Raw genomic sequence first — 27,980 nt, forward strand, 5'->3', positions numbered from 1 at the left:
AGTGGCTTGACACCAGTTAGCCTATACAGTAGGCTCTGACAAGTCTCACTGCCTCCTACTGCACGCACAGAGAAGAGAATGGTGTGCATCTTGGGGATGCGTTGTGGGGAGAATGGCAAATAAGCCCAAATGAGCCCAAATAAGCCCAAATGTCCCCAAAAGTTGGCGTGTTCATTTAAGGTGTGAAATAACGCAGTTATTTTTAAACTATCTCTGATAACGCAGTCTCCCAAGTTTGTCCCTTAGAACATTCCATAGCTTGGTTTTTGACTGAGGACATATGTTTTAAAATCAAGAAATGCTCAGGGCCTTATCCTATGTAGTCAGTGTGCAGGGCCTGGAGTAAGAGAGGGGGGTGGGATGAAGGACTGGGAGCTGAGCCTTTGCTGAGCGAGCGTGGCACCGCTTCTAAAAATAGGACTCACAAACATTATACAATTACAAAAACACCTATGTCAGACCTACAGTAGTGCTGGTTCATAAGAGACCCTTTTGTCCGACTGAATTGCTATCGGTTGAGTTGAATAAAAACAGTGGCCAATACGAGACTTTCGAGACGAGAAAAGTCTTTAATTAGAGGTACATTTGATTTCTTCTCTTTTTTGTGTTAATCCGTGATTAATCACAGCAAATCATGCGATTACCATGATTAGTTTTGTTTTAATGTTTGACAGCCCTAATAATTGAACAATAACATATATAGCATGAGCTGCTACATGAAAATCTAGACTAAAGTAAATGAGCAGATGAGGATGTTTGTCTCCAGTCTAGATAGTTACAGAAAGAGATAAGAGAAAAGAAGACAGAGATAAAGATGGTGTGCAAATGTCCAACAAGAAAGTTACAGAAAAAGAGGGGAGTTGCTCTCTAATGGACTCGCTCTATAATGGACTACATGTTATATGTGTGTGTGTGAAAGAAACAGGCTCTATAGTCAAGAAGTGTGTGTGTGTGTGTGTGTGTGCACGTGCGTGCATGTGTGTGTGTGTGTGTGTGTGTGTGTGTGTGTGTGTGTGTATGTGTGTGCGTGCGTGCGTGCGCATGTGTGTGTGTGTGTGTGAAAGATACAGGCTCTATAGTGGAGACTGTGTGTGTGTGTGTGTGTGTGTGTGTGTGTGTGTGTGTGTGTGTGTGTGTGTATGAATGTGTGTAGTGTTACGTACCCTTCCTCACTCTCGCTCCTGACAGTCCGGGTCTCCCGCCCATGGCCAACAGGAAGCACGGCTTGTCGCGCTCGCAGGCGGGACTTAACACCTGGCCATCCTCAGGTGACATCACCTGATCGATGTGGGGACAGTCCTCATTGGCCAACGCCGCCTTAGCTGCCTCCCCATTCACTTTGGGATCTGTAAACAGTAAACATGTAGTAAACGTGTAGAGGTAAACATGACACATGGCTCACCATCGTCCTAACATGTCTGTAGTAGAGGGAGAATCTGAGAAAAAGCAACTTGACTAAGGGCCTGTATCGAATACCTGACATAGAGGGCTGTATCTATACTAAGACCTGACAGAGGGACATTTAAACTTTCAACTTAAACTCCCCACAATCAAAGACAACATGCTCCCAGCATGCACAGTAATAATGCACGTCATCAATAAGCTACAGTAAACTGATTTTAGCCCCTGCCTGCATTCTTCTGCAAGTTTGAAGTGTGTGTATAAGTTTGTGTGTGTGTGTGTCTGTGTGTGTGTGTGTGTGTGTGTGTGTGTGTGTGTGTGTGTGTGTGTGTGTGTGTGTGTGTGTCTGTCAGGCTACAGTAGCATGCTACTCTCATCTACTCAAGGGGATATCTTTTTGTGAGGAGCGCCTTAGAACCTTTCCACTGCATGCAGAGCTAGTCTCTGTGACCCTGAGGAGGGGGATCAGATGAATGACCTCTGAGGCGAGTCTCAGGTAGGGTCAGATAATAGGTGAGGCCAAGCTGTACGGTCAGATCCAGGACCAAGTCGGTAAATGTCGGCAGATGCACAAAAACATCTATTGTGCGTTGCCTGGACACGGTTGTCATAGCAACAGGCACTGGCACGGAATGAAAGAGAGAGCGGATGAATAAGGGAATTAGGTATGCTGGGCACAAAAACTCTGAGAACATCTCGTATTGATCAAAATCTCCGAGGTCATCCGATCCGATCCTACTGTATCAGGCTTTGTTACAGCACAAACGCTCCCAAACAATTAAGGGACCAAACTAATTGCTACACTAAAGCTGCACAAATAACAAGCCACAAGGAAACAGAGTCGCTGAAATGTCCAAAATAACAGGGGGAGGCGTTATTTGGCCAAACGTCCTACAAACAAACAAATCATAATGTCCAATACAACAATAATCAACAAAATGTGATTATGTGTGATGTAAATGTGATATCTGATCTGGTCTATGGCAGGGCAGGCAAGGGGGAGAGAATGAACAGAAAAATGAAGGAATAATTGAAACAATGACCACAAAAAAGGGAAATAATACTCACTGCCCTGCCAGGGGAAGTCAAAAGAACCACATAAAGCTAAACCTCAAACTAACTCCATAACCCATAAACACATACAAGATCAGCTGAAAGCTCTCCAGCATAAGACTAAATCAAACACAAGAGCAGCAGGGAGGCAGTGTGGAGGGGGGGGGCGCTCAGTGTCCCACAGTCCTGAGCCTCCTTTTGAGGACCCGACAGCAGGTGCAGCCGATCAAGCCCATCACCACCACTTCTGAAAGCCCCGCCACGGGTCGGCCCCGCATCCTCAGGTACGCCATCAAGATGGGTCAAGAGTGGACAGGAGAATAACACCTCCACCCATAAGACATTAACTATCAAAAGACGTAATGAGTTGTTTAAAATGAAGAAAAGAGGTCACAAAACCAAACCAAAACTCTCCTGGGAGCCCCCCCGCCCCCCAATGGAAGACAGGGGAGTACCTACAGAACGAGGCACACCATCCTGTCTCTGAGCCAGGGCACATCAGGAGTGTGTCCCACATCAGGGGTATCCTTGGGCCAGGGCACATCAGGGCGATCCTCAATCCAACCCCCCCCCCACCCACCCACCCACACCCACCCACCCCAAGACTGGAAGCAGCAGGTCAGCAGTGCACCTGGACTCCCACGTCCCACCTTGGTCCGAAGCAGGACGCGACCCCTTAGCCAGCAACGGACAGGGCAACAGCAGGGAACTAACACAGCTGAGTAGAAACAGGGCAGCGGTAGGAGGAAGGTTAGGAGGCGCACACTTGCCTTGAGCCAGGTCAGGGGTCAAGGGTCAGGGTCTAATCAGATGTAAAGTATTAGGGGTTAGACACAGATGGTAGACAGCCTGATCGTAGACACCCAACCACAGGTGCAGGAAGCTGTTTCCCCCAGGAAACTGCAGACACAGCTCCGGCATACCCCCCCAAAACAGCAGAGGCAGGGAATGGATGAGACAGCCCCCCCCCAAAAAAAAAAAACTCGAACGGCACCATCGCCACTGGCATCAACTTCCAAGTCAAAAAGGCTGAGGAAGGCTGGAGTAGCCAAAACGGGGTGGTGGCGCCAACCCGGATTCCGAGGAACCTGGGTGTGACCCTGGAAGACCAACTGTCGTTCTCCGCACATATCACATCCGTCACACGCTCCTGCAGATTCCTGTTCTACTGTACAACATCATGAGGATTCACCCTTTCCTCACTGACGAAATGGTGCAGGCGCTCATCCAGGTCCTTGTCATCTCCTGCCTGGACCACTGCAAGTTCTCCCACACAACTCCCCTTCTCCGTTCTCTGCACTGGCTCCCTGTAGCGGCTTGCATCCAGTTTAAGACACTGGTACTATCCTACAGGGCAATGAAAGGAACAGCCTAGCTCCAGGCCATGGTCAAACCCTATACCCCCTCCCGACCGCTACGCTCTGCTACCTCTGGGCGACGGGTTGCCCCGTCACTCCGAGGCCCCTGCGGTCGATCAACACGGTCACGGCTCTTCTCTGTTCTGGCCCCCCAGTGGTGGAATGAACTGCCCACTGATGTCAAGACAGCAGAGTCGCTGCCCATCTTTCATTGCAGGCTCAAAACTCATCTCTTCAAGAAGTACTACAACAATCCTCCCTCTTAAGCACCTATTGTATTTTAGATTGCTATTCTTGCACTATGCCTTCAGCACTAGATTATGCTCTTAGTCACTTGTTTTAGAAAGGAGATGCACTTGTGAGTTCTGGCAAGTAGTAGTACACTGGTTTTCCCTACGTCTAATGCAATAAGTAAGTCGCTTTGTATAAAAGCGTCAGCTAAATGACTGAAATGTAAAATGTAAAAAAACGGAACAGTCTGATGAGGCTTCTTCAACAGAACCCCAACCCTCACAAAATAGTCAGTAGCCATTTCCCTAATCTCATAAAAAAAAATGTACAGCAAAGGGAGAGAGAAGGGTCTGTTCTCTGTTCAACTTTGAGCTGTTCTTTCTCTGGGTCACCAGCAGAGATCACTTTGTCCTTCACAAACCCCAACAGCTCTGCCCTCTTGGTAGGCCCGGAGGAAACCTCAGGGGTTGTCACTGTGGGTGTGCTACTTTGTTTTCAGTTAATGTCAGTAACTTGGTGTGGTTTATAACCACTTTGTAGGTGACTTGTGTGTGGTGGGAGGTGCCGGCTATTTTGTGGGGTTGTTACGGCCCCCATGGTCTAGGGACAACGGGCCGATAACACTAGCAGAGAGGGTTAGAGAGAGAGGGTAAGAGAGAGAGAGGGTAAGAGAGAGAGAGAGAGAGAAAGAGAGGGTTAGAGAGAGAGAGAGAGGGTTAGAGAGAGAGAGAGAGAGAGGGTTAGAGAGAGAGGGAGATTAGATAGGTGTTATGTGGTGGTGAAGCTGAACGGAAAACACTCTAGTCTCCTAAACTGATACACTGTATCTGTTTTCACAGACAGACAGACAGACAGACAGACGGACAGACGGACAGACGGACAGACGGACAGACGGACAGACGGACGGACAGACAGACGGACAGACAGACGGACAGACAGACAGATGGGCGGACAGGTTCTCTTACCTGTTCTATTGACCTCTGGGATATCCTCCTGTGCAGCAAGGGGACAGTCCTCGCTGAGCGAGGTGTGCTGGGGACAAGGGTCGCCGTGCGTGGCTGGTTTCAGACACATGTCACCGCGTTCTGTGGTGGCGTCAGCGGCGGCGGCGGCGTGCTGGGAGCCCGCGTTGCTGTGCACGCTGGGGCGGGGCGAGCTGACCACAGAGTGGCAGTAGTTGGGCGAGCCCAGGTGCGGCGCCCGCGGGATGTGTTTGTTCTTCTTCTTGGGCAGCTTCTGCTTGGCCATGGCCAGCGAGTAGTACATGCCAAAGTTGTTGACGATGACGGGCACGGGCATGGCGATGGTCAGCACGCCGGAAAGGGCGCACAGCGCGCCCACCAGCATGCCCGACCATGTCTTGGGGTACATGTCCCCGTAGCCCAACGTGGTCATGGTCACCACCGCCCACCAGAAGCCGATGGGGATGTTTTTGAAGTGCGTGTGCTCGCTGGCCCGCGGGTCGTTGGGCTGGGCGCCGATGCGCTCGGCGTAGTAGATCATGGTGGCGAAGATCAGCACGCCCAACGCCAGGAAGATGATGAGGAGGAGGAACTCGTTGGTGCTGGCGCGCAGGGTGTGGCCCAGGACGCGCAACCCCACAAAGTGCCGGGTCAGCTTGAAGATGCGCAGGATCCTGACGAAGCGGACCACGCGTAGGAAGCCCAGCACGTCCTTGGCCGCCTTGGAGGACAGCCCGCTAAGCCCCACCTCCAGGTAGAAGGGCAGGATGGCCACGAAGTCGATGATGTTTAGGGTGTTCCTCACAAACTCCAGCTTGCTAGGACAGAAGGTGACCCTCATGAGGAACTCGAAGGTGAACCACATCACGCAGACGCCCTCGATGTACGTGAGGTAGACCAAAGTCTCCGTCTCCTGGTAGACGCGCGTGCTGTTGTCCACCGGGTCCGTGTCCGTGTAGTTAACGATGGGGTTGAAGGCCTCGTGGGTCTCCAGGCAGAAGGTTGTTATGGAAACCAGGATGAAGAAGAGAGAGGTAAACGCGATCCACTGTAAGCAAGAGAGGAAGAGCGAGTTAGAGGAAGGAAGGGACAGAGAGAGAGCAAGAGAGAGAGGGTTAGAGAGAGGGTAAGAGAGAGAGAGAGAGAGAGAGAGAGAGAGAGAGAGAGAGAGAGAGAGAAAGGGTTAGAGAGAGAGGGTAAGAGAGAGAGAGAGAGAGGGTTAGAGAGAGAGGGTAAGAGAGAGAGAGAGGGTTAGAGAGAGAGAGAGGGTTAGAGAGAGAGGGTAAGAGAGAGAGAGAGAGAGAGAGAGAGAGAGAGAGAGAAAGAGAGAGAGAGAGAGAGGGTTAGAGAGAGAGGGTAAGAGAGAGAGAGAGGGAGAAAGAGGGTTAGAGAGAGAGAGGGTTAGAGAGAGAGAGGGTTAGAGAGAGAGGGTAAGAGAGAGAGAGAGGGTTAGAGAGAGAGAGGGTAAGAGAGAGAGAGAGGGTTAGAGAGAGAGAGAGAGGGAGGGAGATTAGATAGGTGTTATGTGGTGGTGAAGCTGAAAGGAAAACACTCTAGTCTCCTAAATTGATACACTGTATCTGTTTTCACTGAGCTGATGGGAGAGCTTAGAGCTTAGACAAGGTAAAATACATTAGAACACTGTGGGATTGGGGGGGTATTAGTGCGAGTATGTGTGTGATGGAGTGGTTTCCTGCTATCAGTCGTCAAGCAGTGTGAACTCCATTTCCATGGTAGTTTGGGATAAACTGGTGCGAATGAGCACCGGGAGAGACACAGCAGGAGGCGTTCAATAAAGCAGGATCACTGAATGAGTTTGCAAACGCTCTCAAAAAACACTGATGATTCCTTACACTCCTCCTAACAAAACCTATTCAAGCTTAGCTCTCTATGATACAGAGATGGATTATATCAATTTGACTCAATTTGAAAGTTATGGCCAGATAACTTGGTACAGTAATTCTATAATTTTTGGAGCTGTCTTTCAATCCTCTCAGAAGGAACACAGAGTACCCGAAAAAGAGAGAGCGAGAAAGCCTGACAAGGGGCTGTGCTGCAGAGACTGGGCATGTGATGGTGCAGCACATTACAGTATGGTGTGTGTGTGTGTGTGTGTGTGTGTGTGTGTGTGTGTGTGTGTGTGTGTGTGTGTGTGTGTGCTGGGAACCTGTGTGTAGGAGACAGACTGCAGTGAGAACCTCCTCTCTCAGCTCCACCTCCCCACAGTCTGGATCCCAGAGATGGACACTGGCTACGTTCTCCCCTTGAAAAGCCGTGCACGGTGCTCTCCTCCCCGTGGAGCACGGACAACGAGAAGCGTGTCGGAAAGTGTGATTAATGGGGAAAGAGCACTGTAAAAAAAGGTATGACACGGCATTCTGTGTAAAGAAAATGAAGTGTCACGCGGTATTCTGTGTATATTTATGTGTTGGAATGTTTTCAAAGTGTGTGTTTGATATTTTGGAACGTTCCCAAAAGAGTGTTTATGAAATAAAGACTGGTAGAAAGTCATGTGAATGGTGCTGGAGTGTGGTGGTGCTTTGGAGACATGTTCCCCTGAAGAGGTGGTTCTGGCTGAGGCTTGTCACACCAAACGTCTCTCTCAGACCTAGAACTGTAATACTATATGTCCTCTTCATACTGGCGGGTTGGCATGTTTAATATCCAGTAGGTCACATTGGTCGTGATGTGGCCATGACTTGGACTGGTCTGTATCCCTGCCTGTCTGTCTGTCTGTGTATGTGTCTGTGTTTCTGTCTGTCTGTCTGTCTGCCGGCCTTAAGCATGTGTGTGTTTTTGTCTGTCTGTCTGTCTGCCTATCTGCCTGTGTGTGTGTCTGCCTGTCTGTCTGCTTATCTGCCTGTCTGTCTGTGTCTGTCTGTCTGCCTGCCTGCCTGCATGCCTGCCTGCCTGCCTGCCTGCCTGCCTGCCTGTCTGTCTGTCTGTCTGTCTGTCTGTCTGTCTGTCTGTCTGTCTGTCTGTCTGCCTGCCTGCCTGTCTGTCTGTCTATCTGTCTGTTTGTCTGTCTTCTTGCCCCATTTTGGAGCTTGCAGCATTGGTCTATAAGACAGCTAGCCAGGGTTATTTCTATTGCAGGGCTCTTAGGGAGCCACTCTGGGCGCTTTACACAGTCTGTCTGTGTGTTTGTGTGTGTGTGTGTGTGTGTGTGTGTGTGTGTGTGTGTGTGTGTGTGTGTGTGTGTGTGTGTGTGCATACTGTACTGTCTCACACAGCCTCACTGCGCCGTTATATACAATGGTCCATGGCTGTCGACAGGAAAGTCGATAGGGGTTTAGGTTTTGTGATGAGAGTGAACTTTTTCACTCCCTTTAGATATAGATCTCAGTCCTCAGTCAAGGGCAGTTTCCTTTCTCCAGAGCTGTCCAGGCCGGAGGTCATGGTGCCGGGTGTCCAGTTGATGCGTGCGTCCCTCTGGGCACAGAGACCAAGGGTCACAGGCCAGTGCCCTTCACAGCCAGGACTTTCTGCTGGTCTCTTCCGGGACTGGAGGAGGAAGCAACACCCCCCCCCCCGCCCCTCCGTCCCCCACCCCATCTGCATCACTCAATGCTATAACCCTCCAAATGCACACTCTGTACCAAGTTCCGGTTTACACCAGGCAGGACTCTTTTCACTATAGGGCAAACTCGCACCCCAGTCTCCGATCTGTCTTACAGCTAAAGCTCCTACACACACAGTCGAGCTCCTCCGGCAGAACGTCACCAGCCCTGGCCCTGACCCCCCCAGACATAATCCTAGTGCTAACCCTCTCCCCAGCCTCGCCCTGAGGTCCACAGAGGGAGCTAGAGTGCTGCTAATAAGAACTAGAACCCACGTGTAAAGCGGCCCTCCTCCCTCCCTCACCCCACAATACAGGGAGAGAACTAGCTTGGCCTTTTTCACATGACAGCCCACTGCGCAAAAGGCTTATTAACAATTGAACATAGGAGACCCATTAAATATTAAACCCTCGGTCTATGTCGTCTTTCATTCACCCCCCCCCCCCCCCCCCCCCCCCCCCTCCCCTGAGATGAGAAGCATGAGAGCGACAGCGGAACGCCGCAAGAGGCCAGCAGGCCGCAGATCAATAGGACACGCGCCTGGATAGAACGCACATGTCTTCAGCGCACGGGCGCACCTTCCCCGCGAGCTCCTGCCTCGCTCGCCGATGGTCGTGGGGCCTCGCTGCACACACTGATATGATTGTAACCATGCAGTGAGTTTATAGATGAAGGTTGAGATGGGAAATATACTACTCGCCCCCTTGTCAGCCCTCCTTTCCTCCGTATAGCCAACTCACCCTTGCATATTTAGAGGAGTAAGGGTCTTCGAAGAGTGCCCAAACGCGGCGCTGCCACCGTCCCGTCTTGGCATCGGGGGAGTCCCCGAGCGACAGTCGCTTGGTCATCTCCGTCTCATCGTCCCCATCCCCGGGCTCTCCTCCGAGGATATCCCCGTCCGTGTCGTCGCCCCCATTCTCGACTGGCCCACCCCCAAAGCTATCCAAAGCCTCCTCGGCCTCCCGGTGTTGACGGTAAGTCATCCAACAGCATGGCTCAACGTCCGTCTCGTCGATACCCCAGAACGCCAACTCCTCCTCGTACAGCGGGCCGCACACATCCGCAGGGCAGTGCAACTTGCCGGTCCTGTAGTAATTGAGAATGTGGGAGAAGACGCCCGGGTGACGGTCAAAGAAAAATTCATCAATCTTGGCGTCATAGTCAAAGTGGCAGTATGCGTCGGACTCGGCGAGCCAAGCTAACCGGGTGCCCGGTAAGGTGCGAAGGGTGCTGCGGTAGGTCTGGTGCCGGATCCCTCCCACGTTAATCACGATACGGTCGTTCTCGTCGCCTTGGCCCATTGCGTCTCTTATGCATGTCTCGAGCAGGTCCCTGGCATTCTAATGCACACCATGCACGGGGCGCCGCCGCGAGACCGAGCCATCACCAGCCGAGGGGAAGCGACAGGAGGAGGGCGAGACCTGGATTTATCAGTCAAAGCAGGTACAATTTAGAGAAAGCAATGAAGTAAAGTAGGCTACCCATTCCGAAGACAGCACTACCTCTGCTGCTAAGATGTTAAGATATACAGCTGCAGAGAGAAGGAGGGAGGGAGAGAGAGAGAGAGAGAGAGAGAGAGAGGGAGGGATACAGAAAGAGAGGGAGAAAGAGAGGGAGAAAGAGAGGGAGATGGAGAGGAAAAAAACATGTAGCTACATCCCATAGCCTAACAAGACCAGATCTCAAATCGACAGATTATACAACGCCACATAAAATGCTTATTCACAAATCCAATCCGGTTTGAGTTGAGAAAATCCAGCGGCGGTGCTGAAGGGACAGCACATTCGCTCTGAGCGCATCTCTCTCTCTCTCTCTCTCTCTCTCTCCCTCTCTCTCTCTCTCTCTCTCTCTCTCTCTCTCTTTCTCCCTCTCTCTCTCTCTCAGTCTGTCCTCCCATCTTCCCTGAAATAAGACACTTGCTTTCCTCTGACCGTCCTCTCCTCTTTGATCCCAGAAGCAGGACGGGAGGGAGATCGCCATTGATTCGTGCCAATTACCGCTCACTTTTGTATGCATGTGTTTATTTTTAGAACCGCTCGATGCGGCTCCTCAAGGAACAGAGCCACTGTCAGTCTCACGCAGGCTACGTGTGCCCCTCCACACACACACACACACACACGCACACACGCGCACACACACACATACACACACACACACACGCACACACACACACACACACACACACACACACACACACACACACACACACACACACACAGTGTTCCTCCACGTCATATAAGACCCGGCGCAATAACACTTGAAGGCTGCCCTTCTTGTTCATGACGGGACGGTGTAGCACAGCAGATCAATGGACGTTTAAACGTGACGAGCCTGCCCCGCGATACTGACTGCAGCTAAAAGGAATCAGGATGAGAGTTATCGCCTTTTGGAAGAGCCCATTGGCACCTGTAGCTGAGTAGGGGGGGGGGGGGTAGGCCAATGTTTCTATTCAGAGGGTCTATCTATGCCTGAGTATTAGGCTCTTCTAAACAACCTCGTGATGCTCTATCATCTCGTGATGATAAACTAATGCCTAAATTTTTACCTCCTTTTTACCTGAGTTGGCATATGCAGTCATGCACGGTCCAGGAGCCGACCCCATTCAAGTTACATTTGCATGATGTGCCCCTGGACCCCATCACTTGAGGAGGGATATCACGGTGAGTTCATCTCCTAGATAAGAAATGGTATATGACACCGCATGCTTCTTTTAACTGGCTAGTCTGCTAGTTGCTTCTTGTGACTACCGTAGCCTTTATACTCCATCATACATCCGATTCAGTACAGTGCCACTCCCAGGCAGTTATCACTGTAAACGCTGCATTAGCATGGGCCCCTTATACGCTGCTATACACAGCCTTCGCCAGTAGGTGTCCCCGTTGTCCTATATAACACCCTTCGTGGTAGCCTACAAAAAGGGAGACGGGATCTCAAACAATTCAGGCGGGGTCGTCCGAAAATACTGCGTAGCCACCAGTGTGTGTGGTGTGTGTCTTCGATCTAGTGTGTGTTAAAAGGGGCGGGGGGAATAGTTGGGTGTTGCCTATTTGCTTCGCCTGAACTCCAGACGCACAAAGACCGTTGTCGAAAAATAGCAAATTCCTTTCATTCAACGAACGCAGCTCTGCAGTATTAGGCCTACCGTCACGTCTCACTCGAAAACGATCGGAAATCTTCAACCATGGGAGTCGAAGGCTGTACCAAATGTATCAAATATATGCTCTTTTTCTTCAATTTCATCTTCTGGGTATGAACATGTTCCATATTATTTCCTTGTGAACTAACGGTCGTAGGCTAGTCTAGTTGTCGGCTTGGTTGGTTGTTTATTATGTGCCACCTTAAGGGGACTCCGTTTGCTTTTTAGAAGAGTTTCATAAAAGCCTAATACCTATATAGCCTAACAAAGGCAGGTCAACAAAAACGCGCATCACTGTTGTAGGCTGGAAGCATCTGAGGACATGGTGTTTGCAGCTGATTCTCCGTTTCGTAGAGGAATGTTATTTTTTTCCTTCGACTATATGCCTACGCATAATAGCCTACCTGTGTAGATTGACTCAATATGATAATTTTTCTTATCAAAGGGTAGTCTATCGGGTTGGCAGCCATAGCCTATAGCAGAACTAGCCTATGATTCGCGAAACATCGTAAATAGCGGTACAGGAGTGGCCATATTCTAGGGACCGCATCATGCGTGGGCAGTCTTCAAATGCTTTTATGGTGCGTTCGTTTGTGGTCGGATGTGGCAAGTCGCAAGTGGCAAAATACCTACCTCCGAATCTGTGTGCATTCGAGCTATATACCATTATATCACAGTTACCTAGTTATATCTAGTGCATTCGAGCAACTGGGGGCTGAGGAACATATCCGAATTTGCGACGAGGAAGTGCGAGTTCATGAGGTGTTTTATTTAATCATTCCTAGAAGCAAGTCGCAATTTGTCACCTCCCAGTTATAAACGAACGCACCATTAAAACCTTGTTTAAATATGTCAGTCTCTCAGAAACCACATAGATCGGTAGGCTTGGTAGGCTACTTTTAGGCTACACCTGTTTCTCCCCCGCAAAATCTGACGGCGCGGGAACAAAAGCCTAAACCACTTTGTTTTAATCGGACCGGTAGTGTTAATTCAATGTTCAGTGTTTGGATCGACAGTTCTCAAATGTTGTTACATAGTTCAACTTTCTCTATCACCGTTTGGAAGAATTGGTGGGGCTAATTTTATATTTTCTAGCCCAAAAGTGCAGCTCTTCCACTTCCACCGCCTTTAGTGGGAGTGAAGGGAGGGAAACCTCGAGCCATGCTTTCCATCCTGAAGGTTCTGTAATGGAGGATGAATCACCAGGATGGAAAATATGAGTAGAAAGACCACAAACATTCTGCACCGTTATTCCTAGGAAAGCTGCTACAGTTATTGTAGATGCTTGAATTTAGGGATGGATTATAAATCAGAAATTATAAACATAGCATTTCTCTCTCTCTCTTTCTCGAATATATGTTTTTGTTATAGACTGTTCATAATCAAAGTACTGTATAATTGAGTTGGAACCTTGAGGCGATATTGGCCTGTATCAATATGTATTCAAACTATTCAGTTCCTCTCTGTATTGGGCCGGGGTCCAGACCTTTGAATCCTCCCACTCCACCGAGCAGAATGGAGGTGGAAATGGGCTTTAACGAGTTGATAATTCTGTCTGAAATTGCTCAACATTCCAGTCTCATGCTGACGGCAACAGTGTGTCAAAGACAGATTGGAGGCCCAGGGTTGCGGAGCAGTGTATTTGCGACATACTACTACTGGAATAGTGAACAATGATGACACTCTGTCTTGGCTTAGGGGCTTAGTTCATCAGCCTTGTCCTGTGTGACTTTGCGTCATCATTTAAAGAAGCATATCCATATTGGCCTAGTGGATAGAGCAGTGTGGTGGCTGGCTGGGGACAGGTGCGGTAGGCAGCGGTCGTTGTGGGAGCTGAGGCTGTCGGCTGTGGTCTTGTGGGACAGGGACGCTTCAGAGGGCCAGGGTGTGGGCTGTTGATGGACAGTGGACAGTAGTGGGCCAGGGTTAGGGGCTGTAGCCTCAAGTGGACATCTTTCAGACAAACAGATGGGGACTAGGGGCAGTAGCCACAAGTAGGGGTGAGGCTGTGGTCGGGGGCGAGGCTGTGGCCATAAGTGGGTGAGGGTTCTTTCCTGGAAACATGTAAAAATGAGGATCAGGAAGGAAAGAGTTCTTTGGTCACCCTCCAACACATCCTGTCACATGAGCATACAATCGTCTGTATATTTTAATCTTGTGGATGGTCTCTTGAGTTTATTCTCGAGTACTGCCAGTCTCTGTGTGTGTGTGTGTGTGTGTGTGTTCCGGGAACTGTCGCTGTTGCATTTTAAACCCCTCCCCAGCCTCCTAGAGTGCCAGGCATTTTACAACCCCTCGTCCACTGGGCTGTGAGACAGAAATAGACCTCACACCCGAGGGGCAACTAACTACCCCACGTGCGCTGGGACTACCATAGTCTTACTGTAGATACCTCAGTCTGGGTCAAGACACTCACACACACACACACACACACACACACACACACACACACACATAGACACACACACACAAAGCTGTGTGTACCAGGTATTTTTTTTATTTTTTATTAAACCTTTATTTTAGCAGGAAAGTCATATTGAGACAGAGGTCTCTTTTACAAAGGAGCCCAGCGTTCATGGTTCAGAAAGAACAAGGATGGTCATGACGCCTTAGCTGTTTTCGTGTGTTCCACGAAATTAGATCAGGAAGTTGCAAAATGACTGTTATGTCGTACAGTACGTGCCGCCAGCGCATGTGGACTATGACGAGCACTTGCACGTTGAACAAGACTAACTAGAACCTAAACGGAAAGAGGCCTCAAGACAAACCACAAAGCAAGACTTCTGAATCATCAACGCTCTCCCATGGAGTCTCAGTGGGGGAGGTGACGTGTGTGTGTGTTGTGTCCATCAGAGAGGGGCTGGCAGGTGGAAGGGGGTGGCGGAGGGGGGGGGGGGGGGGGGGCGTGGGGTCCTAACATGTCATGTCCATTAGAGGAGCAGCAACAGCTGAGGGAACACGCCCCAGAAAGAGGAGGGGGATGGCTGGCCTGACCTAACACATAACCCTTCACTACCCCCAACACCACTAGCGCTTCACTACCCCCAACACCACTAGCCCTTCACTACCCCCAACACCACTGACCCTTCACTACCCCCAACACCACTGACCCTTCACTACCCCCAACACCACTGACCTTCACTACCCCCAACACCACTGACCCTTCACTACCCCCAACACCACTGACCCTTCACTACCCCCAACACCACTGACCCTTCACTACCCCCAACACCACTGACCCTTCACTACCCCCAACACCACTGACCCTTCACTACCCCCAACACCACTGACCCTTCACTACCCCTAACACCACTGACCTTTCACTACCCCCAACACCACTGACCCTTCACTACCCCCAACACCACTGACCCTTCACTACCCCCAACACCACTAGCCCTTCACTATCCATCCAACACCACTTGCCCTTCACTACCCTCAACACCACTAGCCCTTCACTACCCCCAACACCAATAACCCTTCACTACCCCCAACACCCACTAACCCTTCAATACCCCCAACACCACTGGCCCTTCACTTCCCCCAACACCCACTAACCCTTCACTATCCATCCAACAACACTAACCCTTCACTATCCATCCAACACCACTAAGCCTTCACTACCCCCCAACACCACTAAGCCTTCACTACCCCCAACACCCACTAACACTTCACTAGATTTCACACACAACCTACCTACACTGCCCTTTACCAAAATTACCTACATAACCACACAAACTACCTTCCTACACTAACCTAACTACCCAAACTACCTAACTACACAGACTATCTAGCTACACTACCCTAACCCCCCAAACTAACTACCTAAACACAGTAACTACCTACCTACACTACTCTAACCCCCCAAACTAACTACCTAATCACAAAGATACCTACAACTACCTACCTAACCACACTACCTACTTACCTACAGTACACTACTCTTAACTACTCTAACTTAATTACTAACTAACTAACTACTAAACACACAGACCTACACTACCTAGGGACGGGAATCGGCAGGCCCTCCTGATTTAAGACTATACCAGTACTAAGGTGCCGACTCTTTACTAGTCAACCCCCCCAACCCTAACGACCACTAACCCCCCCTCCCCGCCCCAACCCTAACCCCTTGCTAACCAAAGCCTTAACTAACACTTAACTAAGGTTAAAGTGGCACTACACACACTTAAGATGATTTCTGTCCAGATCTGCGTGACTACAGAATAACCTGTAGTTGGTCAAACTTTGACTTTCAACAGATGTAAATTCTTATCTCCGTCTCTCTAAAATCTCAACATGAAGTCCCACAGCATGCCTCCCCTGGGGTGCTTCAGGTATCCTCAGCATTTCCTCTCAGACAGGGTCCGGCTGGGTTTAAAGTGTGTGTGCGCGCGTGTGTGTGTGTGTGTGTGTGTGTGTGTGTGTGTGTGTGTGTGTGTGTGTGTGTGTGTGTGGCTATGGAGCATCTCTTCCCGGCGGCTCCAGAATGCTAACACTCTTGGCCTCACCCTTTGGCACCCTCACTGTTTATCAAGTTGCTAGGCAGCAGTTAACCTCCACACTGGAATGGGCCTCACTGTGAGAGAGAGGGAGGGGGAGAGAGACGGAGGGAGACAGAGAGGGAGGGAGAGAGACTAAGGGAGACAGAGGGAGGGAGGGGGATGAGAAGGAGGCAACTTGGAGGCTTGGCCCAAGTCTGACTCCTGCATTCAAACCCAGATGTCAAACGTCAGAACAAGAGAACATCTCTGTGGTCAGACTGGTGACTCAAAGCTCCTGCATGAAGTAATTGTGGTTTCTACATGTTGTAACTGCTGTAGGTGATGTCTTAAGGCCTGGACTTTTTTTTTTTTTTTTACCTTTGTTTTTCCCCACAATGGAAATTTCATTTCAAACCTTTATTTATACTCGTAAAGCACTGAGTTTTCCCTCATTGGTTGTGTGTTGTGTTGTGTGACAAGCTCACACAAATACATAAATAACAACTGAAAAAATACAATACACAACAATAATATCAATAATAATAATAATCACAATAATAATAATAATAATAAACAGTTACAGGTCGAAGTACAAATTTCAAGAGCCATGGATTTAAACTCTACGATTGGAGGAAGTACCTCAAGCTTTAGAGTCTGTTGTAAAGTATTCCATGTATAAGGAGCATCATGGAAAAAAGCAGCTCTACCAAGTTCAGAATGCACTCGAGGAACCCTAAAAACAAGCCAATTGTTTGATCGGGTCTGGTAGGTACTAAGGCTCCAGTCCAACAGAGACGAGATGTATGGTGGAAGTTTACCAATAATAGCTTTGAAAATAAACAAATAACAATGATAGTTACACCTTAAAGAGAGAGGAGACCAGCCTACCTTATCATAAAGAACACAGTGGTGGGTGTCATAACCATCACCTGTAATAAATCTTAGGGCGGAATGGTAGACATGGGAGTCTAGGGGGTTCAGGGTAGTCAAAGAAGCATGTCTATATATTGTGTCACCATAATACTGATAAGAAGACAGCTTGACAATTATTTTCCTGCTGAACAAAGCTAGAATGGTTTCTGTACAGGAAGCCAATTTTCTGCCGCAGCTGAGAGGCTAGACTGTCTACATGAAACTTGAAAGAGAGTTTATCATCCAGCCACAAACCAAGATATTTGTACTTAGTGACTCTCAATACGTGAGCCATTTGCCGTTATGTCATATGTCAGCCTGTCATAATCAGTAATCCTGGCTCTAGAAAACAACATAAACTTAGATTTTCTAGGATTAAGGACTAGTTTCAGATTGGTGAGAGCTTCTTGCAGCACATTCAAAGAAAGCTGCATGTTCTCAATGGCTTCCTGAACAGTATCCGCAATATAGACAACTGTATCATCAGGATATACAGTAGATGAGCATGACAGCCAGTTAGTGCAGAGACAATATCATTAATATAGATGGTGAAAAGGACAGGACCCAACACTGAACCTTGGGGACACATCTTTAGCTAGAGATAAGAAATCACATCGAATGTTACCCAATTTCACACACTGACACCTTGACGACAGATAGTCCTGAAACCAATCACAAGCACCTCTATCCAAACCAATACTAGATAGTCTATTTAAAAGCAGGCAGTGATCGACTGTATCAAATGCTTTTGAAAGATCTACAAAGAGGGCAGCACAATGTTTCCTGTTCTCTATTGCCAAAATGATGTCATTAGTAACAAGAGTAACAGCAGAAATGGTGCTGTGATTAGCTCTGAATCCAGATTGGTGAGTACTTAAAATTGAGTGACTTGAAAAAAAAGGTTTAATTTGGTTATTTACCAAGGTCTCCAGAACTTTGGCTAAGCATGTTAATCTGGAGATAGGAGATAGTTATCCAGCAAATCCGGGGAAGGACCAGGAAATGATGCGATCGATCAGGCATATCCAAAATGACACTGATTGGCAACTGAAGGGTTGTGCAACTAGGCTATATGAGTGAATGTATTAACAGTAAACGCTTAGTCTATTCTACTTATGAAAGTATTTTTATACTTGGTTTACAAATAAGAGCACGCGAGTGGTCGATTCAAGCTGGTTTCAAACAAAAGACAATAGTTTTATTCTGTTACGATTTGCAAATTCGGACTCGAGAACAGGAAGTGTATCCGAATCAAGAGTGAGTCACTGGGGGACGAAGGCGATAGTTTGTAACGTGAAAAAGGAAGTGACAGTTTCAGGATGAAGAGGACAGGGAAGTGATGTCACACAGGAAGAATTTGTAGTTTTAACAGACTGATTCTAGAGGAACGAACTACAAAGTTAGAACAACAGTCAAGTAGGAAGACAAAACACAGTGGTGAGACTTGAATTTCATTCACATACTCTACTACTGTAAGTTTGTCTCCTCCCATGAGGGGAGATCCCATCTGTTAATATGGTCCGCTGAGTTCTTTCAATGAAGATTGAACTCATACTGGTTAGGGGCGGCTGTGGCTGCGGGTCGTCCAATGATCGTAGGGTTGGCGGTTCGAATCCCGCCTCCTCCTGTCCATATGTCGAAGTGTTCTATGTTACTATATAAGTGCAGTCCATTTACCATAGTTCTGCATTCTTGAGTTTATAATTACAAGCTCATCTGTTTATGAACCATATGTTTTTCATATTATATGTAGCTAGTCTGTTTATAGACAATATATGTTTACATATTAGAATTCAGAAAAGTGTTTTCACATGATCCCACTGCTCATCCACATCATTAGGAGGACGTGGGCACTTATGTTAGCCTGTATTAGAGCAGTTGATGTGTGTGTGTGTGTGTGTGTGTGTGTGTCTAACCTCCCCTGTGTCTGTGTTGACTCCAGCTTGCAGGAGGCGTGATCCTGGGCGTGGCGCTGTGGCTGAGGCATGACAACCAGACCAGCAGTCTTCTGGAGCTCAAGTTTGAGGGGGACCAGCCTCCCAGCACCTTCTACATCAGTAAGACCACCCCAACCAACTACCTACTGTACCCACCATTTATTGTGAATCGCAAACTTTTTTCAGCCTCGAATATATTTATAATACTTAAATTTATATAGGCCTATATATATATATATATATATGTGTTTTTTTGTTTTTTTGTTTTTACAAAATTGATTTTGAGGCAGCATAGCGATTGAGAAATCGTCACAACAAAATCACAATTTTAACTAAATCGATCATCCCTACACTACCCTAACCCCCCAAACTAACTACCTACCTAAACACACAGACTACCTACCTACAAACTAAGTACCTACCTAACCACATAGACTACATACCTACACTATCCTAACTACCTAAATGCACAGACTACCTACCTACCATAAATACTGAAATCACCTGACCACCCTTACTAGTCCATACTAACGTAACTACCTTCCTTCCATCTACTGTACATACCTCTCTTTCCCTCACTGTCCCTCCATCTATCTCTTTCTCTCTCTCCGTTGCTCTATCTGTCCGTCGGAGGAATCTTGGCACGGGTCTGTCCATGATTCTATTCTCTCTAACTGAAACCTCGTGAATCCTACTCATGCCACTAAGGCAAGTCAGAACAATACCAGGACAAAGACCAATCACATGCTGTCATCATATCACAGCTTTTCCATGGCTAAACTCTAAACTTAGTTTCAACACAGAAGGCCTTTAAATACTGTTTGCTCCTCGGTCACTTCTAGTGTAACGTAACTCTGAAACAGTAGCGCTATGGGGTGGTAGGTCCACCTTGTGTACAGTATTTTCCAAACTGTATTTACTATAAGTAAGTACGTGAGATTTATTTATACAGCACCTTTCACGGAGCAGGATCACAAAGTGCTTCACATGTACAAAATTGTTAAAAATAGAAGAAGGACAATAACATAATAATAATAATAATAATGATAATTAAAACAAAGACATGAAACAGAGTTACAGACACAAGGCTAGACAAAGGACTGTCTGAACAGATGAGTCTTAAGCTGCGTTTTTAAAAGTGTCCAGAGACCACGGATCTTAAATCCAGTGGAAGAGCGTTCCACAGTTTAAGAGCCACAATTTCAAAGACTCAATCACCTTTAGTCTCGAACCTGGAGCTGGGGGGACAACTAATAAGCCCTGGCCAGAAGACCTGAGACCTGTAACGCTAACAGGCCTGCCTCAGGGCTCTATAGTAGGTCCTGCAGACGCAGCTGAGTGTTGTGACCAGCAGGCCGACCTCGGTACTGAGGCCTGGCACACAGGGTCGGGGGGGGTGGGGGGCGGGGGCGAACTCCTAGTGAAGGAAAACAGATACACTAGATGTTGATTAGACAGAACAGGCTCAAGGTTCACAGGAACCAAATCAGCAGCCTGCAGGGGATTCCCACTAAAAACCGGCATGGAGTCAGGGAGTCTGTCCCCTTAGGATCACTTAAGAAAACTGGACTGGAGTGCTGTCTGGTTCCCCTGGGGATTCCCAGAATGGACTGGGACTGGAGCGGAGACTGTTCCCGCGTGGCGTGGAGGGGAAGTCTGGGGGGGGGGGGGGTGTCCAAGCACGGCTGTTGTCCAAGGAGCCCCATCGCTCCGTTCCGCTGTGGCGGCGGTGGCGGACTAGTCGGACGGCGATTCCGTCCGCACATCTTCTAGGGAGGATGGAGAGAAGAGGGGTGTGGTTACTGTGGTCACACCACAAGCCCCCCCCCCCCCCCCCCCTTCCCCCAGCCCACTCTAACAAACCTAATGGCTTCATCCTGCCTGTTACATAAAGACAGCGCCGTCAGTAAAGGAAAAAATTCCTCATCCGGGCCCCGCCCCCTTCCCACCCTCCTCTAGAGAGAGAGTTTCCCTCCTTTATTTCCACAGCTCTCCCTTCTCGTTCTCCACATCTGGTTGTGGTTAGCGTCTGTGTAACGCTCTCTGTCTCCCCCTCCCCCTCCCCTGCTCTCCCCGTAGTTTCTCTCTACTATCTCTCTCTCTCTGGCCCCTCCCTCTCAACGTCGCGCTAGTCCTTTGTCTCCCCCCACCTCCGCGGTTTTCCTCTCTCTGCCATGTGTCTCTCTCTTTCTTTCTCTCTCTCTCTACCTCTCTTTCACTCACCCCCCTCTAAGAGTGGACCAGTCTAAGCGGGGGTGTGGATCAGTCTAATTACTGATGTATATAGGGGTCTGTATCGGAGCCTTCTTTACTGAGGTAGTGTAGTGTGGTCTACAGTAGGTGTTTATACTAGTGTTTATACTGTGGTCTTGGTTGATAGTGGGGATACTGGTGAAGCGTAGTCTATATGCTGGTTGTGGTGAGTCTTTGTACTGGAGAGGCTGACATCATGGACTGACTGGTTTTAGAGCCGCTGTTTCCTTCTTGGCACTCAGCCAGCTAGCCTGCTCCTGGCTCTAATGAGACCAACAGCTGCAATAGGTATTACCTATCTCTCTTTCTCTCTCTCTCTTTCTCTCTCTATCTATCTTTCTCTCTCTTTCTCTCTCTCCCTCCCTCTCTCTCTCTCTCTCTCTTTCTTTCTCTCCCTCTCCCTCTCCCTCTCCCTCTCCCTCTCCCTCTCCCTCTCCCTCTCCCTCTCCCTCTCCCTCTCCCTCTCCCTCTCCCTCTCTCCCCCCCCCTCTCTCCCCCTCTCTTTCTCTCTCTCTCATTTAAATTAGGACTCAAGTTGAGGAACTGTATTCATGTTCGTTTTTGGAAAGGAAAGGAGGTGTGTTTGAGAGCGCATCCAGAATGGAAAGAGGCGAGCGAAAGAGAAAAAAAAGAGAGAAAGAGAGCGAGGGAGCGACATGGCATCGTCCAGCGCTCAGAATGGTAGTCACTCCCCTGGTCAGCCTGATGATGTCATCCTGGGGGGGGGGGGGGGGGGACTGCGCCAGCTCTGTGATTGAATCAGGAGCCATTAGTTAGTTTAACCCCAACCCTTGGCCATTACAGAGATTGGAAGAGCTCTTGGTCGGTGGCCAGGACATCGATTTAAGAGGGAGGGAGGGGGGAGAGGAGGTCTCTGTCTCCTTCACTGGGATTGGGGGGTGGTTGTGTGTGTGTGTGTCTGTCTGGAGACCAGAATACAATTAGGTTTTAAATGACATTTAGAGAGACTTGACATGTGCAGAGATGGGAGGGGAAGCGCAGTATAGGAACACAGGGAGGGAGGAGGAGTCAGGGAGAGGGGGTGAGGGAGATGGGTGAGGGAGGAGGACTGAGGGAGGAGCGGGTGAGGGAGGAGGAGTGAGGGAGAGGGTTGAGGGAGGAGCGGGCAAGGGAGGATGGGTGAGGGAGGAGGGGAGAGGGAGGAGGAGTGGGGGTGAGGGAGGAGGGGTGAGGGAGAGGGAGGAGGGGAGAGGGAGGAGGGGAGAGGGGTGAGGGAGGAGGGGAGAGGGTCTTCCTCCAAAGCCACGCCATTCCGAAGCTGCGCAGGCTATTGCAGCGACCACGTTATTCCTGTGATGGACTAGGCCACGCCATTCCAAAGGCCAGGCTATGGTCGCAATTCAATCCGACTGCTTGGCGCGTTGGATACATAGCTTATAATCGGTCATATTGTCCTGTAAATACTACTTTAAATATGTGTTAATGGCACTAAAATAGTTGAATGCCTTTCATAGTTAATAGGGATGCGTTAATCCGGCCATTCCAACGTTGAGTTCATATCAAATGAACGTTGGATAGTAAATTGGACTGTAAATTGCTTATTCCTTCAGCCTGAAGTATTGAGTAGCCTACGTCATGCTGAAAAACATTGCCTGTAATAACACAATGTGCCCTTCGTTTAACGCAATGTGCCATTTTGTTTCTTATTGTAAGAGTTGAGGATATTTGAAGGCATAGATAATGCCTATTTTCTGCAGCATGTTGGCTATATTTTGAGGAGGGGTGAGTGAGTGAGAGAGGAGGGGTTAGAGAGAGAAAGCAGAACGGAGAGAGCAGCTGACACAGAAACAGCCACAGCCAGCAGCTGTCTGAGACGGACTCTGACCTGTTATAAACCTTCACTTTTACCTCTGCCCTCTCTCTCTCTCTCTCTCCTCTCATCTGTCTTTTGCTCTCCTCTGTTCTCCCAGTCTTCGCTTGTCGTTCCTGTCTTTTCCTTCTCTCTGCCCTTGTATAAACCTTTTATAAATAAAACAGTGAATTTCCTTTCAGTGTAGGACAGAGGCTTGTTTCGTTTTGGCATGTCCCGGGTGGGGGGATACAAGGAAAAACATCAGTCTGCCATCTGGTGGGCATGTCAGGTTATTGCAGTCTCTCTCCATTGAAACATACCAGGATGTTCTTAGGTTAGCATGATCATCAGAGAGGTTAGAAAACCACCATTTTCTTCATCTTAAGTAATAAGTAATTTCTTCAGAGGGATTTTTAAATATTATTAATTGTTCTGTCTCTCACTCTCTCTCTCTCTCTTTTTCAGGTGTTCACATCCTGATTGCTGTTGGCGCTGTGATGATGGTTGTCGGGTTCCTTGGTTGCTATGGAGCCATCCAGGAGTCCCAGTGTCTTCTGGGAACAGTGAGTCATATCCCCTACTGGGATTCGGGGGGGTCAAGGTCGGGCTAGGCCTAGGGTTGTGATTGTGTTCTCATGGTTGTGGTTAGAGGTTGGGGTGGCCATTACAGGTTTACATTTTTTTTAAGGTCACTGGGATGTAGTCAAGGTTGTAGTTCTAATGGTGGTGTTTCTAACTCAGCTCTAATAGTTGTGTGTCTAACTCAGTTCTAATAGTTGTATGTCTAGCTCAATTCTAATGGTTGTGTGTCTACTCTGCTCTAGTTCTTTGCTTGTCTGGTCATCTTGTTTGCCTGCGAGGTGGCTGCCGGGATTTGGGGCTTCATCCACAAAGATACGGTGAGTCAACGCTTAAATATGTGAGAACAATACACATTGTTGAAAAGAAAAAAGAGCACTTCCGCTATGCAGACCAGGCGCAGGACAAACCGGAGTAGTGAAGGGGAAAAGAGTAGAGTCGGCCCACCAGAGCATATAGAAAACGGACTGTTCCCAATAGTTTATTTTAATTTAATTCAACGTTTCGATCATTGTGATCTTCGTCCATTTTCTATATGCTCCAGTGTGCGAACTCTACTCTTTTTTCTCAACAATACACACATACTCTCACACTCATACATGTATAGATGCTACTCAAAAACACACCACACACAACTTCTCAAACACACACACACACACACCCACACGTGTCACATACACAACTGCGACTCCATTTTAGTCAAGCGCTCCTGTATCCCCAACCCCTCTATCCTGCGTGCGACAGATCTCCAAGGAGATGAACAACTTCTACGACTCGGTGTTTGATAAGGCGTATGGGGAACAGGCTCTCGCTGACAGTGACAAGAAGCAGGCTGCCATCTCAGTGCTGAAAGTCTTCCATGAGACGGTATGGGCCACTCGCTACCACACACACACACACACACACACACACACACACACACCCTCAGCGTATGTATGACATATGTGTGTTTTTTGTCGTAGCTGGACTGCTGTGGGAAGGGAGGCACGTCCCTCACATCCCTCCTGACCAAGGGCATTTCTAGTCTGGGATTGTCCGAACTCTGCCCCAAGGCAGCCTTGACGATGGACGTAAGAACCGACTCCTGACCTCTGACCTTTACGAGTGGGATGTGTCCTAATGTTCAGACCAGCGTTCCCCAACTGCCGCGACCCATTCGCTACCACTCGGCAGGGATGGAGTGCACGCGCGCAAAGCGCCAATCATAATAGCCACTCATCATTTCCCTGTTTCACAGCACAAACGCCCGCTTACTCAGCTGTGGGACTTACAGTAACGTAATCATTATGCCAAAATGACACCAAAAATAATTAAAACACTAAAACACATCTAAAAGTCTCCTCACCAACTCCTCAGCCTTCATAGTTCTCATCTCCACCATCCTCTCTCCCCAATTCCACATTCTCCTCCTCATATTCCTCTTCTCGTTCCTAGCAATCGTTTTCTTTTTACTCCACGCTGGCAATGTTTTTACGAACTGCTCCTCCGCCTCAATGACTTTCGCCTGCTTTAGTGCTAGGTTCCAACTGTTAGAAGAAATTTAATCAATTTGACGGTCTATTTGACATTTTACCACGACGTAGCCTATTCAAAACTCCCACGCTTGCAACAAAAACTCCCACGGTGAGCCAGCGTCACTGCATGACCTGAGTGGTTGACGTCTGTCATGCATCCAAAATAGGCAAGCGAGCGATTTACAAGTAACTTCAATGGGAAATAAAAGAAAGACAGAACAGATACCATTAAATGTTACACACAGTTGACTTTGATATTTGGGTAATTACAATCGAGGTGCCGGATCCAATTAAATAGGTCCCATCCCTGCCTGTAACCCCCCTCCCCACCAACCAGCCAGTCCATGAAAATATTTTCAATATGAAAACAGTCTGTGATGCAAAAAAGGGTTGGGGACTGCTGGTCTAGACCCAGGAAGTTAAAAAGAAGGAAACGCCAAAGACAACGCGATGTCACATTCTCTCTGGAACTACTGGTAGCCAAAATGTCACACTTTTTCCTTTTTATATATTCTTTGGCCTAAACCTGGAATTGAATCTCTCTGGTTTTTGGTGACTGTACGTGGACTTTGGGAGAGGGTTGTGTGATTGTAACCTTGTCTCCTGACTGTTTCAGAACTGTCACACCAAGATAAACGAACTGTTCTCAAACAAGATCTACCTGATCGGCATAGCAGCCCTGCTGGTGGCTGTGATCATGGTGAGTATTCGGCTAGACAGACAGACAGACAGACAGACAGACAGACAGACAGACAGACAGACAGACAGACAGACAGACGGACGGTGGAGCTCTAGGCTGATGCTGGATGATCTACAGCCCATGTACAGACCAACATCCCCCTCACAGACCCTGGTCTTGTGTCTCTCTACTCCAGATCTTTGAGATGATCTTCAGCATGGTCCTGTGTTGCGGCATCCGCAGCAGCCCCGTCTACTGAAGGCAGGGGCGTGGCCCCTGGAGATTCTAGCCAATGACTGAAGGAGAAGATTCATCTTCTATTGTTTCTGTTTGTTTTTTTTATAGCCTGTCACTTTCAGATGTAATTGCTTGCCAAATTAGTCAGTCCTACAAAGAAGAAGAAAATAATCAAATCTGATATAATTTTTTTTAAATGTCAGTCACAGACGCTGTTTATATTTGACCAATGCTAGTCTGCACACTATGTCCAGCTGTGGCAGTTATACATGCTAAAACACACACACACACACACACAAATACATACAAACCTTGCACACACATGCATGCTCTCTCTCACAGACACACACACATACACACCAGTACAATCCATTTCCATTGAATTGTTGAAATTGTGAGTAATTAGCTTCTTTTGCTGAAATCCAATTGTACTCTGCTGGTTTATTCAAATGTATCATGTATAAACTGTATATATTACCAGCCGTGCTGTAGGTCTGTCTAGCATGGGTGTTATGCCGAATCCCCCTGTACTCTCTGCTTGTCTGCCAGCAACCACTAAGGACCACTGAATGGATGGTAGTGGTGTAGTGCCATACCAGCGGAGATTATCTGTACTAATCTAAGCCATAGAGAGGCCTCTCCCTGCCTCCCAGCCTTATAGAATGTCCATCCTTGTTGTGTGTTGTCCTGTCTTAACTCCACTACTGCATACTAACCGTCGCTGGGTCTGATTCCAGTCCTTCATTCTACTAACATGTTAGAATTCACTCTGCCTCACACAGACCCTCGTTCTAGTGCCCTAGTTCTTGTTGTAATTTCCTTCAGGCCTTTTTCACACGTTTACCTCGGATTCTGTTCCTGCTGCCAAGCATGCTGTAATGAAACCTGTTACTGGTCACGAGGCTGTCTGCTCAGCCTGCAGTTCTACAACTCCGCCACCAGAGGGAGGTCCTGGCTAAGACGGTAGCTCCGCATTGGGAAGCAGTGGGGCAGGGAAGTTGCGCCTAGTTGCTGAACCTGGATGCGTCTCGTTTCCCCCGTCGATAGAGTTGACGTACTAATGTCTGGTTCATGGCTAGGAGCAGCTTCACCCCCGACATCTCAGAATCAGTCTCTCTCTGGTCATTGGCCTCTGATTAGAGATGGGTGTGCCACACGCATGCGCACACACACACATACACACACGAGTCGCACTATGCACATACATGAACTATATCATGATGTGTAAAACCCTACATGCTGTCTGTCCTTCTCAGCCAACTTAAAAACCTTGTCTTGTTAACACGTTATGCATATGCTGATTAAAAAAATTACAGTAAGTGTCTTGTAACATGTACAGCTATACTCTTCTACTAATGACTATGGAAAGACAATGTATGCCTTTTATTGTGATCTCCTGTCTGGTACCTTGTCATGGGAAAGAGCTGGTGGATTTCAGCGGCAGTGTTCTGAACCGGCACATGGTTCTGAGTTCCTGACAGAACCCTGGCGTGCTGGATTGAAGAACATTCTGCCAGAACAGTGTGTGTGTGCTCTGGGCTTGGCTGGGGGGGGAGTATTGCAATGAAAGGCAAATGCCAGCAAACCAGCAGCTCTCTGCCTAGAGGTGTAGTTTCGTCACTGCCTTACTGATTCTCGACAGCCCACTGCCACTCAAATCTGGGCCCTTTCTCTCCTGTTTAAGCTCTGGTTTGGTTTGTTGCCCAAATATTAAGGGATTAAATGTATTTTACAAATAAGGCCTGCCTGTCTGACCTATGTTCTCTGAAGTCAAGTGGAATGGTTGTTTCTAAGCCCCTCTACAGCTGTTCTTCTCCCTGCTCTATCAGGAATCTTTATTGCCGACAGGCTCTGTCCGCTATTAGTCCTGACTT

At 48.2% G+C, this 27,980-nt stretch overlaps 2 protein-coding genes across 3 annotated transcripts; one reads left to right on the top strand and one right to left on the bottom strand.

Annotated features, from left to right (window-relative positions):
• Positions 1–1,155: 1,155 nt before the first annotated feature.
• kcnc1a (potassium voltage-gated channel, Shaw-related subfamily, member 1a) lies at positions 1,156–9,866 on the bottom strand (the record flags this gene model as incomplete). Of its 2 annotated transcripts, none has more annotated exons than XM_084436613.1 (4): positions 1,156–1,346; positions 5,009–5,075; positions 5,190–6,053; positions 9,306–9,866. In XM_084436613.1, the coding sequence occupies 4 exons, from the start codon at positions 9,864–9,866 to the stop codon at positions 1,156–1,158; spliced, it is 1,683 nt and encodes a 560-aa protein (XP_084292739.1). The 2 variants fall into 2 exon arrangements, with proteins under 2 accessions (XP_084292739.1, XP_084292738.1); XM_084436612.1 differs by having other exon boundaries at positions 5,009–5,072; positions 5,184–6,053.
• A 1,667-nt stretch (positions 9,867–11,533) lies between these two features.
• On the top strand, positions 11,534–27,833 carry cd81a (CD81 molecule a). Its single transcript, XM_084437065.1, has 8 exons — positions 11,534–11,812; positions 19,037–19,151; positions 23,563–23,660; positions 23,922–23,996; positions 24,421–24,543; positions 24,639–24,746; positions 25,807–25,890; positions 26,066–27,833. Exons 1-8 carry the CDS (start codon positions 11,747–11,749, stop codon positions 26,126–26,128), a joined length of 732 nt encoding a protein of 243 aa, XP_084293191.1. The 5' UTR covers positions 11,534–11,746; the 3' UTR covers positions 26,129–27,833.
• The last annotated feature ends 147 nt before the right edge of the window (positions 27,834–27,980 follow it).

This window comes from Borostomias antarcticus (assembly GCF_949987555.1).
Source record: "Borostomias antarcticus genome assembly, chromosome: 4".
Taxonomy (NCBI): domain Eukaryota; kingdom Metazoa; phylum Chordata; class Actinopteri; order Stomiiformes; family Stomiidae; genus Borostomias; species Borostomias antarcticus.